A 14910-nucleotide genomic window follows, 5' to 3' on the forward strand; every position below is an offset into this window, starting at 1 on the left:
TATATATATATATTAAATAAATGTGTGTATATATATATATATATATACACACATTTAAAATTATAAGGGAAAACAAGATCAAATGAAAAGAAAAAAATTACAATAAATATAAACTTTATTGTTTAAATATAATTTACAGGAAGAATGAATAGAAATTCTTCTTCACTTTATCATGTCCTATAGTCCATCTAGCTCTTCTGCCCCCCTGGTGAAGAACCCGAATGGAAACTTCCATTCAGGTTGGGGTTTGGCCCTGGGGGGTTCTGGGTAAATGGTGGTGTCCGAGAAAATCACCTCAGCAGTCAGAGGAAGAGGAGAAAGGATAGGACACTGGAACAAGAAACATGTGGCATGTTTGGAATTATAACAGGTTACACACACATACACACACTATGCAGACAGAATGAAAAATTCAGCATGTTTTCCTGTAACAAATTCCAGCATTAAGACAGAAGACCCAACTCACCTTGAGGATCTGACAGCTGAAGATGTATTTGACACCTAGGATATGATTCTGGGGCAGAGCCAACATTCCTCTCTGAGCCCAGAGGAACCTGACTGACAGAGAGACAGGCACCAGACACCCCGTCTTACACACCTCTCCCTGTAGAGTGCAGCAACAAGAAAACTTCACAAAATATTCAAAACTCATGGGTCTTGTATAAAAGAATAGAAAATCATCATCAGTTTTATTGAGCTCAAATTTAACCTTCCTTTCCTGATTTATTTATAGAATTGTATTAATAATGAGAGTTTATTTAATCTCAGCATACCATAATTTTTATGACTGACAAACAACCCTGAATTATTTAAAACACATTCCAAAGGTGAAATTCTGAAATTAATAACGTTAGTTTAGTTGATCAAGTGTCTTGCTGATCAAGTGTCTTGTCGTAAAATTGTAAACAAAAAACTGAATTCTCTATTCTGATTGGTTGGATGGTGTTCATTCATTTCCTATAAAAGCAGCTCTAAGAGTAGTTCATCTTAAAGAGATTATCGTAATGCTTAGCGTAATATTTCAATATGAAGTTGATACGAAGGAGACAATCATTTAACATCTATGTAAGGAGTCTCTAGTGTCAGAGGTAAAACTGTAGCTTTTCCAACATTTATTTTCTAATAATCACATCATTTTTTGATCACTGATGAAATGAACACAGGTTATTACCGGAGAAGGTTCTGGACATTCTTGCATGACCACCCTGCTCTGTTGTGGCTGTGAGCCCGCCGTCATGGCAACTGTGTCGGGGGTCATCGTCCCACGTAGGATGCTGTAGATCTGAGCTCTTAGTGAGGCACAGTCAGATGACTCTGATCTAAAAAAAAAATAAAAAAAGACAATATATCTTAATCTCAGTGAGAGAATGAATGTAAATACTGACTTGTTTTACTGATCAGACTTCACAGACGGCCATTTTGTTTACATGTTTTCCAGTGTAAAATAGACAGAATTGTGTTAATAAAGTGTCTGTTTAGCCTCATTTAGTTATCTTTCAGACAATATAAATGTTGTCTTTTTTATTTTTAATATAATTAATAACAGTAAATACCTGAAGGTGCAACCAGTGATGGTGTTGTGTGTGAACAGGATGGGTGCCCGGTTGGTCAGGTCCGGAGAGCACTCTCCTCCCAGGGAAAGTCCTGGTATCGTCAGCTTATACTCGGTCAAAGTGTACAGCCGATCACATAACACATACAGAGCATTACGTACACAATATACTGCCATATTCAACACACTGAAGTGGAATAATGTTGCAGCCATTTGTCTATTTTAATTAAGATGAAGAATCATATTCTAATCATCATTACCATTAAACTTATTTGGAAAGTGCTTAAAAGTTGAAGTGTGTAAAGATTAGCAGGTGCATCAGCACCACAAGTTCAGTTTGTTTAAAGAATTGGACCTTGCTCAGATTTCAAGGCAGCCTCAGAAATAATTTGAGACAGCGCTTTGCGACAGCATTTTCATTTTGTGACAAGTGTTTCTTTATCTAAGAAGAAAGGTTAGTAACTGCTGTAGAACTGCTGTGTAAGATGTTATATTTCAGACAGTCAACACTGTGCATGTCATTTTTATAAGTTATAATTTTATTATAAATCATAAAGTTTAATTCCTTTTGCACACGTCAAAGAAAACTGTAAGAGGATACAGGTCCAGCTCGTCCACCAACCCAGCCAATCACTGGAGTCCCAACCTCCAAGCCAACCAATGGCAATTTAGGAGGAGATGATGAGGGTGTGGCCAACTGTAACCCAGTTCATTCATTAAAAAACATTACTTTACAGGGTTATAATTTACTGTTATTGTGACTCTACTGGACTGTTAATATACTCTATGGTTACAATACTCCACTATTACTATACTAATACTTATATTCTACTGATACTGTTACTACATTCTATTGTTACACCAGTGTTTGGTACTCTACAGTTACCCTGACTATAATCTATACTGTTACAATACTCTACTGTTGCTATAGTCTACTGTTACTCCATCCTGCTGTCACTGTACTCCACTGTTGCCTTTTCAACATTTAACTCTACTGTTATTCTTTTATTGGGTACTCTGTTACTGTTACTTTTCATGATTGTTACTATATGCTACTTTTTCCACACTCTTCTGTTGCTATACTCTGCCAGTGATACTACACCAGTCAGGGATAACATTATGACCACCTGCCTAATATTGTGTTGGTCCCCCTTTTGGTGCCAAAACAGCCCTGACCTATCATGACACCTTTCTATCAGAACCAGCCTGCAATTTCAGAAACAGTAGCTCGTCGGCCCACACAGACCAGCCTTCACTCCCCACGTGCATCAATGAGCCTTGGCCGCCCATGACCCTGTCGCCGATTCACCACTGTTCCTTTTTGGACCACTTTTGATAGATATTGACCACTGCAGTCTGGGAACACCCCACAAGAGTTGCAGTTTTGGAGATGCTCTGATCCAGTTGTCTAGCCAGCACAATTTGTTCCTTGTCAAACTCGTTCAAATACTTACGCTTGCCCATTTTTCCTGCTTCTAACACATCAACTTTGAGGACAAATTGTTCACCTGCTGTCTAATATATCCCACCCATTAACAGGTGCCATGATGAGGAGATAATCAGTGTTATTCACTTCACCTCTCACTACTCATAATGTTATGCCTGATCGGTGTATATTCTAATGTTGGCTCTTGGCACTATACTGTGCTGTTGCTATTTCAGCACTCTACTACTACCACTTCCATACTTCCAGAATGTTGCCTTATTATAGTATTGTTTTCTATTAACACTATAAATACTATTACTGCTTCTAAACTCTACTGGTAATTTTATTATATTCTATTGTTACTATATGCTACAATTACCACACTGTACTGTTGTTATACCCCGCCATTACTGAAACTACACTTTACTATTACTATGCTTGATTGTCTCCACACTCGATTGCAGCAGGACCCTGCTGTTTCTGTTCTCTGTTGTTACTTTACTATTAAGGTTTCCATACTGCACTGTTCTATACATGACTGGTGCTGTTATTATACTCTACTGTTACAGTTATTATACTCTACTGATACTAATTTGTTTATAAAGCAAATAAAGCAAAACAGTGAAAGAATCCAAACCTGAAACTGCACAGTGTGTTGCTGCATTATCTGGGTTCCAAACCTAGCATTTGTTACATTGACGTTTATCATCGCTGCTGTAATTTCTCCTGCGTTGGTGTATGTAATCACATACTCCACCTGGGATGGACAGGGAAGAGTGTTTAGCTTTGGGAGGTGCTAACAGAACACTAAAGCTGGGACGTCACAACCAATTTTAGGATATGATAACGTCCAGAACACTACCCTTGTCTCTTGTCTTCAGTGTTTTTGTAATAGAAATTCTTGAAACCTCCTAGCTAGTGGTACAGAGTATTTTGGCAGAAATCCTCACACTGACCTTAGTCACTATGTTCATACAGGAACCACTGTCCTCAGTGATTTCAGGTGGGTTGACCAATGGGATAATGGGAATCTAAAATAGTGAGATGCACAGATTGATTAGTCTGATATGTTTGGTTATCAGCTGAATAAAAGATGACTGCTATAAATTACCATATTCTTTGAAATGTCCAATTCTGAAGGACGTGGAACCTGTAAAAGTTTGAGGTCCATCAACTTCCATGCCAGAGGTTATCCAAAAGTAAAATTTAAAGGTTTAATGCAAGACCTTCTAATAGCAGATAAATGATTCCACTGTAAATTTCTAATATTTGGTATCAACTCTTCTAAACACTTACCCTTAGGAGACTGAATCCTGTAAAATAGGAGCTAAAACTCAGACTGCTGTCTCTTCTACATGCCTGAGCACTCACAACTCGGGAACAGGACAAAGAGCCAGAACGCAGAAACTCTGAAAAAGAAATAGATAATAAAACAATCATATATTTTTTAATCGCCATTCATGAAATTAGAGGATAAAATGAAACTGAACCGTACTCGCAGGATTGCGTTCGACACAGGAGGAAGACGCCGTGCCCGACGATGGCTGTCTGAGCACGCTCAATATGGATGTGGTGTTGTAATATGTCAGAATGACATCATCAACCTGCAACAGAGAGAATATGAAGGTGATGCTCCATCATTCCACAGAAGATGAAAGACTTGGTGTAAATAGATGCTTGGTAGCTCGTGTAGCTGGACATGGTGAAGAAATGAAGAGGACACATGTCTTTAACTGCTTCTCATGTTAATAGTCAGAAGTTACATTTGAATACGCCATGATTACAAACCTTATAAACACTCGAGCTCTGAATTCTGTTAGTCTCCACTAGTGAGAAGTGAGGAGAAAAGATGGAGGACAGCCCTTCAGAGGCACTGGGGGCAGTCTGTGCTGTGATGTCTGAATCTAAAAAAAGCATAAAAGGTGATATTTATATAAAATATAAACGCATGCATCAATGCAGTCATGATATGGTCAAAATAGTACATCATCTATATGAGTGCAGTGTTGAATAGAAAAATAAAAAGAGTAAAAAATAAATAAAAATGGCTGTGATTTAACACATAAAACATTTACAGATGAGCCAAAGGGCTTATTTGTATATTGCATAATGATATACAGCATTGTGCTAAAGAAACTGTGTTTTTAAAAACGCAATATGAAATGTTTCCTCATTTTTAAAAAAAGGCTATATCTATTAGTCAACAGTACTAAGTTAGCTCTGAGCATTTGCCTTTAAAGCTGTAGCACTTCCCTCCAGTATACACTATATGTTATACAAAGCTAACCACATCAAATAAACACCAAAAAGAAAACGTATATAAAATGCAGTTTAGAATTTTGTACATTATTGTGTGTTTCAGTGCACAAAGAATTTGGGAGCAATTATTTGCATATTGCACAAGTGAGTGAAAACAAGTAGTGTGTATTGCATATTACATACTTTACATATTGAATTTTTTTTTCATTCATATCATATCATACTTCACATACTTTGTTGTACTGTGTATACTTATTGTTTATTACATATTCTATATCATATATAGATTATACAGTATATTGCCGAAAGTTTTGGGACACCCCTCCAAATCATTGAATTCAGGTGTTGTTTTTCAGGGGTTGGGCTCAGCCCCTTAGTTCCAGTGAAAGGAACTCTTAATGCTTCAGTATACCAAAACATTCTGGACAATTTCATGCTCCCAACTTTGTGGGAACAGTTTTGGGATGACCCCTTCCTGTTCCAACATGACTGCACACCAGTGCACAAAGCAAGGTCTATAAAGACATGGATGAGCGAGTTTGGTGTGAAGGAACTTCACAGAGTCCTGACCTCAACCCCATAGAACACCTTTGGGATGAATTAGAGTGGAGACTGTGAGCCAGACCTTCTCCTCCAACATCAGTGCCTGACATCACAAATGCACTTCTAGTAGAATGGTCAAAAATTCCCATAAACACACTCCTAAACCTTGTGGAAAGCTTTTCCAGTTGTTGAAGCTGTTATAGCTGCAAATGGCGCGACAACTCCATATTACATTCACGTGCAAGTAAAGGCAGACGTCCCAAAACTTTTGGCAATATAGTGTATATTGTATATTGAACAACATATAATTCACAAGTTGTGTATCCTATAATTTACTTATTATGTACTTTACATATTGCATATTGTACCTTCCTTAGTAGTACCTTCAAAGATTCTGCAAATTTCAGGTTTGGTTAAAGACTCCTAATCCAAATTTGAATTTTGCTTAATCACATTTGCATTCTGTATAAATTACTTCTGCAAATGTTATAACTACAGTGAAAGAAGATTAAGCATTTGTTTAGAGGCTCATTTGCATCTGGTAAGTGCACCCAAAGCAGTCCACTGTGATTGGTGCAGGCATCAGTTATACAGCTCATTAACATACTGCAGGCTAAGATGAGCATGTCATTACTGATGGTAGTAGAGAGGAAAAGAGATGTAGAGAGACAGAGTGAGAGAAGATGAGCGTTACCATTTGCTGTCTGAACACAGAACAGAGAACCAGTGTCTGTCACCAGCTGAGGGTCCACGTTGGCTCGGAACATCAGCCAGCTCTCGATGCACACTCCAGTCCTTCAAGCAGATAAGAGACCCATGAGCATATCCCTGACTTACACATACTGTGGGTAAAAAGGTACCTTCATACCTATATCAGAGTATTCCACAAATATGACTCAAAGTTCCTGTTAAACACTATGAAGGATCTGGTCAGGTAGGCAGGAAGTTCACTATCTATCAAAGGACTTTCTGCTAGTTGAAGCTAAAGGGATGATGTTTGGTAAAGGAGATCCCATCAAGCAGCACGGTGGCTTAGTGGTTAGCACTGTTGCCTCACAACAAGAAGGTCCTGGGTTCGAACAGTCAGGGGCCTTTCTGTGTGGAGTTTGCATGTTCTCCCCGTGCCTGCGTGGGTTTACTCCGGTCCAAAAACATGTACATTAGGTTGATTGGTAATTCTAAATTAGCCATAGGAGTGAGTGAGGGTGGTTGTCTGTCTAAATGTGTGGCCCTGTGATGGACTGGTGACCTGTCCAGGGTGTACCTCTGCCTTTCGCCCAGTCCTCGTGACCCTAATTAGGAATAAAGCGGGTATAGAAAATGGATGGATGGAGATCCCATCAAGCAGTTTGGCAAACTAAATATCAGTAAAAGGATTTTTTTTTTGTAGGACATCAGCATCAATTGTTCTTTCTGTGAAAGTCAAACTTGATAAACGTACTTCTGTTCCTTGATAAATTTCATTCATAAGCTACAAATGAAGAAACTAGAGCACAGGTTCCACTTGGACATGGTCTTGATTTCTTCTCCATTCGATTTCCATTACACTCGTGATGATATCCGAAACTATGACAAAAGTAGTTAAGCGATTATAGTGAAATGCAAGAAAACAAAATATTTCAACTCACCTTGTTTCTTGCCTACAATTATTGAACACAGAACTCAGATCAGCCACACCGCAGTCCACGACATCACAGCAGCAGCCGATATCACAGAAATCTGGAGTGACGTTGCAGATGCAACCTACAGAACAACAAACAACACTGTAAAATATCTCACACTGAGCAAAACAGCACATTGTCCAGATTCACTTTCGCTAATACTCACTTCACTGAATGCTATTCACTTTTAACAGTCAAAAGTCTAGCAATAGGTACTTTAACACTGCATTTAAACTTTTGAAGAAAAGTGAACTAAAAATGACAGTCAGTTGTTGTGAGTCAGTGATAACCTTCCCTTCAGCATTCATGATGTAGTGGTGTGTTAATTGCAAATGAGTTGGATCTTTAAGAATCTGAATGCATATATATTCCAGCTTTCAGGATAAATTAAAACACAGCTTTGAAACAAATCACAGACACAGCAGAACAACAATCATAATAATAATAATAATAATAATAATAATAATAATAATAATAATAATAATAATAATGCAGTGATGCTTACTTTGCTAACTTTATGATTCAAATTAATTTTATAAAATGCACTGTAATGTGAATTGGATAATGGTAAAGTAAGATCACAATAAAAAATTTCAATCCTAGTTTGAGGGATAAAAAAAGTCAGTGATCCAAATATGGAGGAGTCATTTGGGTGAGCTGAAGCAAAAGAACCGATTCACAGAAAAAAAGCCACAAAGAAAAAGAAAAAAATCCTATCACAATTGAGTAACTATTAACATGACTGGTTAACTGTTTAAAAAAATTAATAATTAAATTGTTTAATTGTCTGTAAAATTGTTTAAAAAAATAACTAATTCAATTGTTTAATTTTCATTAATTTTATTTTTTTAATTAAAAAATCACAATTGAGTAACTATTAACATGACTTCTAAACATGATGAGATCATCTTAAAACATTAAGTCAACATGTTGACATGCTGCAAATGAATAAAGATTAATATAAAAATGTCTTTTCTAGCTTTTCAGCATCCATAGATTTGACTTGTGTGTTGAAGTGATTTTAACAGTCTAGGTACCATCAGAAGCTTGTATAGGCTGTGTGATTGGGGTTTGGACCGTGGACACGACTGGACCATCAGTATTGGCTCTGGGTCCGAACTCCTGTGTGGTGAGGTCTGGAGCATTTGCCTCCGTTGTAAAGCTTGCTGTTGAATTCACACCATTTGTAAAAGAGTAGTCCCTCAGATCCACTGGAGGTTGGTTTGTAAACTCTTGGGAATGTGTACAGAGCGGAGAAATCACACCAAAAGCCACGACGAGCTGCACGAAGATACGAGTCGGCATCTCAGTCCAGAATTATAAGATCTGTATTATGTAGAAGATTGTCAACTGCGCTTTACAAGAGAACGAAAATTAACTAACCAGACAGAGACATACTTATTAAATTAAGTGTTTAAACGACATGCTTTTATAAACTAAAGCATAGCCGCTTAGCGTGCATCGTTACGCCGCCATTACTGTTGTCAAGGAAGTCTTACGTTTTCCGTGTTTTTTGTTGCTCAGCCAATCACGGCGTCAGAAAACCACAACATCACGGCGTAGCCGAAATATATATTTATTTTGAAGCGGTATTATTATTTTTTTTTGTTAGTAAATATTTTTATTATTACATATAGAAAAAATATATAACTGAAGAATAAAGTTAATAATATGTATATATTCAGTACATCGCTAAGGGGTTAATGTATAAGACTCTACTTGTTTACTGCATTATAAAATATATGTTGTTTTCTGAGGGAGTGTTTTCTTTGTTTTTTCTTTTAAACCTTAAGGATTATGTGAAATAATTAGTAGATTAAAAAAAATTAATGATTAAGTTGCTGGAATTCACAACTTGGTATTTCCGGAAACCATGAGCCCTGGTTGCTTAGCAACGTGTATGGTTAGCGTCGCTAATAGCGCAAACGGTGGACCAAAAAAGTGGAAGTTATTCAAATGAAGATGGCATTAGAGGTAAATTGTTTATTTTTAACTATTAAAATCATTGTATTAGAAATCCGACAATATTTTAGCAATTAAATACAGAGCACATGACTGAATAACTACTATTATCTGTTTATTTTAGTATGAACCAATGAACATGTGTAAGATTTAGTGATGTCACCATAATCCTTTCATTTCAGCCACTCTTTTAGTGGGAATTCTTTTGCATGTTACTGTATGATCTTGAGACATTAAAAGTTGACTTTATATCTACACAGTTTTCAAGCAGCCGACTGGGACCTTCAGTAGTTAAGGATGAGGACGTGCAAGTGACAAAAGTCAAAGGTGATAGTCCAGGTCTGCTCAGCTTGGCAGACTTCGATGGAGACCCCATGGACACGGAGGGAGAAGATGAGAGCGAGGCTGACACTGACGTTGAAACCGAGCAGGATATTTCTCTACCTGTTCAGGATCCTACTCCTGTCTCTACCAACAGAGAGAAACCTTTCCCTCAGATTCAACCCAAAACCTACGGAGACCTACACATACACACTGTTCTGTGAGTACACACACTGTAGTGAACATTGTAGTCAACACACCTTGCTGTGCATAATAAAAGTAAAAATAAAAATCATAATAATAGCTATGAGGGTGCAGTTTGTATCACTGCTGAAAGCTGCAGTTTATAAAATTAATTTAAAGTTGCAAGATTTAATATTGCTTTAAAAGTGGAGTCTGTAACATAGATTTAAAGGTGCAGTCTGTAACATAGCTTTAATTGTGCAGTCTGTATCATAACTTTAAAGGTGCAGTATGTAACATAACTATAAAGGTGCGGTCTGTAACATTGCTTTAAATGTGCAGTCTGTAACATTGCTTTAAAGGTGCAGTCTGTAACATAGCATTAAAGGTACAGTCTGTAAAATTGCATTAAAGGTGCAGTCTATAACATTGCTTTAATGCACTTTGTAACATAGCTTTAAAGGTGCAGTCAGTAACATTGCACCCTTAAAAAGGCTGCACCTGCAGTCTGTAACATAGCTTTAAATGAGCAGTCTGAAACATTGCTTTGAAGGTTTTTAACGGTGCAGTCTGTAACAATGCTTTAAAGGTGCAGTCTGTAAAATGGCTTTAAAGGTGCAGTCTGTAACATTGCTTTAAAGGTGCAGTATGTAACATTGCATTAAAGGTGCAGTCTGTAACATAGCTTTTAAGGTGCAGTCTGTATTATAGATTTAAAGGTGGATTCTGTAACATTGCTTTAAAGGTGCAGCCTGTGACATTGTTTTAAAGGTGCAATCTCTAACACTACTTTAAATGTGCAGTCTGTACCATTGCTTTAAATATGCACTCTCTAACATTGCTTTAAAGGTGCAGTCTGTAACACAGCTTTAAAGGTGCAGTCTGTAACATTGTTTTAAAGGTGCAGTCTGTAACATTGCTTTAATGCATTTTGTAACATTGCTTTAATTGTGCAGTCCGTATCGTAGCTTTAAAGGTGCAGTCTGTAACATTGCTTTGAACGTGCCGTTTGAGACGTTGATTTAAAGGTGCCGTCTGTAACATAGCTTTAAAGGTGCAGTCTGTAACATTTCTTTGAAGGTGTAGTCTGTAACATAGCTTTAAAGGTGCAGTCTGTAATATTGTTTTAAAGGTGCAGCCTGTTACATTGCTTTAATGCATTTTTTAACATTGCTTTAATTGTGCAGTCCGTATTGTAGCTTTAAAGGTGCAGTCTGTAACATTGCTTTAAACGTGGCTTTTGCAACGATGCTTTAAAGGTGCAGTCTGTAACATTGTTTTAAAGGTGCAGTCTGTAACATTTCTTTGAAGGTGTAGTCTGTAACATAGCTTTAAAGGTGCAGTCTGTATCATAGGTTTTAAGGTGCAGTCTGTAACATAGCTTTAAAGGTGCAGTTTGTAACATAGCTTTAAAGGTGCAGTCTGTAACATTGCTTTAAAAGTGCAGTCTTTAACATAGCTTTGAAGGTGCAGTTTGTTACATCGCTATAAAGGTGCAGTCTGTAACCTTGCTTTAATGGTCTAGTCTGTTTCATAGCTTTTAAGGTACAGTCTGTAACATAGCTTTAAAGGTGCAACCTGTAACCTTGCTTTAATGGTCTAGTCTGTTTCATAGCTTTTAAGGTGCAGTCTGTAAAATAGCTTTAAAGGTGCAGTTTGTAACATAGCTTTAAAGATGCAGTCTGTAACATTGCTTTAAAAGTGCAGTCTTTAACATAGCTTTAAAGGTGCAGTTTGTTACATTGCTATAAAGGTGCAGTCTGTAACCTTGCTTTAATGGTCTAGTCTGTTTCATAGCTTTTAAGGTGCAACCTGTAACATTGCTTTAAAGGTGCAGTCTGTAATAGTTCTTTAAAAGTGCAGTCTTTAACATAGCTTTAAAGGTGCCGTCTGTAACATTACTTTTAAGGTGCAGTCTGTAACATAGCTGTAAAGGTGCAGTCTGTAACATTGCTTTAAAGGTGCAGTCTGTAACATAGCTTTAAAGGTGCAGTCTGTAACATTGTTTTAAAGGTGCAGTCTGTAACATTGCTTTAAAGGTGCAGTCTGTAACATAGCTTTAAATGTGAATTCTGTAAAATTGTTTAAAAGGTGCAGTCTGTAACATTGCTTGAATGCGCTTTGTAACATTGCTTTAAAGGTGCAGTCTGTAACATACCTTTAAAGGTGCAGTCTGTAACCTAGCTTTAAATGTGCCGTCTGTAACATTGCTTTAAAGGTGCAGTCTGTAACATAGCTTTAAAGGTGCAGTCTGTAACATTGTTTTAAAGGTTCAGTCTGTAACATTTCTTTAAAGGTGCAGTCTGTGACATAGCTTTAAATGTGCAGTCTGTAATATTGTTTTAAAGGTGCAGTCTGTAACATTGCTATAAAGGTGCAGTTTATTACATCGCTATGAAGGTGCAGTCTGTATCATGGCGTTAAAGGTGCAGTCTGTATCATTGCTTTAAAGGTGCCGTTTGCAACATTGCTTTAATGCTGCACTCTGTAACATAGCTATAAAGGTGCAGTCTGTAAAATTTCTTTAAAAGGGCAGTCTTTAACATAGATTTAAAGGTGCAGTCTGTAACATTGCTTTAAAGATGCAGTCTGTAACATAGCTTTAATGGTGCAGTCTGTTTCATAGCTTTAAAGGTGCAGTCTGTAACACTGCATTAAATGTGCAGTCTGTAAGATTGCTTTAATGCTGCAGTCTGTAACATACCTTTAAAGGTGCAGTCTGTAACATAGCTTTAAAGGTGCAGTCGGTAAGATGACTTCAAAGGTGCAGTCTGTAACATTGCTTTAAAGGTGCAGTCTGTATCATGGTTTTAAAGGTGCAGTCTGTAACATTGCTTTAAAGGTGCCGTTTGCAACGTTGCTTTGAAGGTGCAGTCTGTAACATTCTTTTAAAGGTGCAACCTGTAACATTGCTTTAAAGGTGCAGTCTGTAACATAGCTTTAAAGGTGCAGTCTATACCATAGCTTTAAAGGTGCAGTCTGTAACATTGCATTAAATGTGCAGTCTGGAAGATTGCTTTGAAGCTGCAGTCTGTAACAAAGCTTTAAAGGTGCAGTCTCTAACATTGCTTTAAACGTGCAGTCTGTAACAGTGCTTTAAAGGTGCAGTCTGTAACCTATGTTTAAAGGGGCAGTCTGTAAAATTGCTTTAAATGTGCAGTCTGTAAAATTGCTTTAAATGTGCAGTCAGTAACATTGCTTTAAAAGTACAATCTGTAACATTGATTTAAAGGTGCAGTCTGTAAGACAGCTTTAAATGTGCAGTCTGTAAGACAGCTTTAAAGGTGCAGTCTGTATCATAGATTTAAAGGTGGAGTTTGTAACATTGCTTTAAAGGTGCAGTTTGTTACATAGCTATTAAGGTGCAGTCTGTAAACTTGCTTTAATGGTGCAGTCTGTATCATGGCTTTGAAGGTGCAGTCTGTAATATAGATTTAAAGGTGCATTCTGTAATACTGCTTTAAAGGTGCAGCCTGTGACATTGTTTTAAAGGTGCAATCGTAAACATTGCTTTAAATGTGCAGTCTGTAACATTGCTTTAAAGGTGCAGTCTGTAACATAGCTTTAAAAGTGCAGTCTGTAACATTGCTTTAAACATGCACTCTCTAACATTGCTTTAAAGGTGCACTCTAACATAGCTTTAAAGGTGCAGTCTCTAACATTGTTTTAAAGGTGCAGTCTGTAATTTTGTTTTAAAGGTGCAGTCTATAACATTGCTTAAATTCGCTTTGTAACATTGCTTTAATTGTGCAGTCTGTATCGTAGCTATAAAGGTGCAGTCTGTAACATTGCTTTAAAGGTGCAGTCTGTAACATTGTTTTAAAGGTGGAGTCTGTAACATTTCTTTAATGGTGCAGTCTGTAACATAGCTTTAAAGGTGCAGACTGTAATATTGCTTGAAAGGTGCAGTCTGTAACATTGCTTTAATGCGCTTTGTAACATTGCTTTAATTGTGCAGTCCGTATCATAGCTTTAAAGGTGCAGTCTGTAACATTTCTTTAAAGGTGCATTCTGTAACATAGCTTTAAAGGTGCAGTCTGTAATATTGTTTTAAAGGTACAGTCTGTAACATTGCTTCAATGCACTTTGTAATATTGCTTTAATTGTGCAGTCCGTATCATAGCCTTAAAGGTGCAGTCTGTAACATGGCTTTAAAGGTGCAGTCTGTAACATTGCTTTAAATATGCACTCTCTAACATTGCTTTAAGGTGCAGTCTGTAACATAGCGTTAAAGGTGCAGTCTGTAACATTGCTTTGAAGGTGCAGTCTGTAACAATGCTTTAAAGGTGCCGTTTGCGGTGTTGCTTTAAAGGTGCAGTCTGTAACATTGCTTTAAAGGTGCAGTCTGTAACATAGCTTTAAAGGTGCAGTCTAACATTTCTTTAAAGGTGCATTCTGTAACTTAGCTTTGAATGTGCAGTCTGTAATATTGTTTTAAAGGTGCAGTCTGTCACATTGCTTTAAAGGTGCCGTATGTAACATTGCCTTAAAGGTGCAGTCTGTAACATTGCTTTAAAGTTGCAGTTTGTTACCTCGCTATGAAGGTGCAGTCTGTAACCTTGCTTTAATGGTGCAGTCTGTATCATGGCTTTAATGCTGCAGTCTGTAACATTGCTTTAAAGGTGCCGTTTGCAACATTGCATTAAAGCTGCAGTCTGTAACATTGCTTTAAAGGTGCAGTCTGTAACATTTCTTTAAAAGTGCAGTTTTTAACATAGTTTTAAAGGTGCCGTCTGTAACTTTGCTTTAAAGGTGCAGTCTGTAACATTGCGTTAAATGTGCATTCTCTAACATTGCTTTAAAGTTGCAGTCTGTAACATAGCTTTAAAGGTGCAGTCTGTAACATTGTTTTAAAGGGGCAGTCTGTAACATTGTTTTAAAGGTCGAGACTGTAACATTTCTTTAATGGTGCAGTCTGTAACATTGCTTTAATGCGCGTTGTAACATTGCTTTAATTGTGCAGTCCTTATTGTAGCTTTGAAGGTGCAGTCTGTAACATTGCT

General features: G+C 37.2%; 2 protein-coding genes across 3 annotated transcripts in view; one reads left to right on the forward strand and one right to left on the reverse strand.

Annotated features, from left to right (window-relative positions):
* Nucleotides 1–97: 97 nt before the first annotated feature.
* Nucleotides 98–8926, reverse strand: LOC131364165 (tectonic-3-like). Of its 2 annotated transcripts, none has more exons than XM_058407285.1 (14): nucleotides 8479–8926; nucleotides 7409–7523; nucleotides 6475–6575; nucleotides 4767–4882; nucleotides 4474–4582; nucleotides 4275–4387; nucleotides 4090–4152; nucleotides 3935–4009; nucleotides 3616–3735; nucleotides 2154–2249; nucleotides 1554–1657; nucleotides 1172–1319; nucleotides 467–604; nucleotides 98–330 (listed from the first exon to the last, which is right to left on the reverse strand). In XM_058407285.1, the coding sequence occupies exons 1-14, from the start codon at nucleotides 8744–8746 to the stop codon at nucleotides 178–180; spliced, it is 1719 nt and encodes a 572-aa protein (XP_058263268.1). In that variant the 5' UTR covers nucleotides 8747–8926; the 3' UTR covers nucleotides 98–177. The 2 variants fall into 2 exon arrangements, with proteins under 2 accessions (XP_058263268.1, XP_058263269.1); XM_058407286.1 differs by having other exon boundaries at nucleotides 4090–4128; nucleotides 8479–8925.
* Nucleotides 8927–8934: 8 nt separating this feature from the next.
* The window catches only part of LOC131364167 (uncharacterized WD repeat-containing protein all2124-like), a 33768-nt gene continuing 27792 nt past the window's right edge, over nucleotides 8935–14910 (forward strand). Inside the window, exons 1-2 of the mRNA XM_058407287.1 lie at nucleotides 8935–9415; nucleotides 9664–9944. Coding sequence (XP_058263270.1) covers nucleotides 9398–9415; nucleotides 9664–9944 — 299 coding nt within the window. The 5' untranslated portion in view covers nucleotides 8935–9397. The remainder of the gene's footprint in view (nucleotides 9416–9663; nucleotides 9945–14910) is intronic.

This window comes from Hemibagrus wyckioides, linkage group LG13, assembly GCF_019097595.1.
Source record: "Hemibagrus wyckioides isolate EC202008001 linkage group LG13, SWU_Hwy_1.0, whole genome shotgun sequence".
Classification (NCBI taxonomy): domain Eukaryota; kingdom Metazoa; phylum Chordata; class Actinopteri; order Siluriformes; family Bagridae; genus Hemibagrus; species Hemibagrus wyckioides.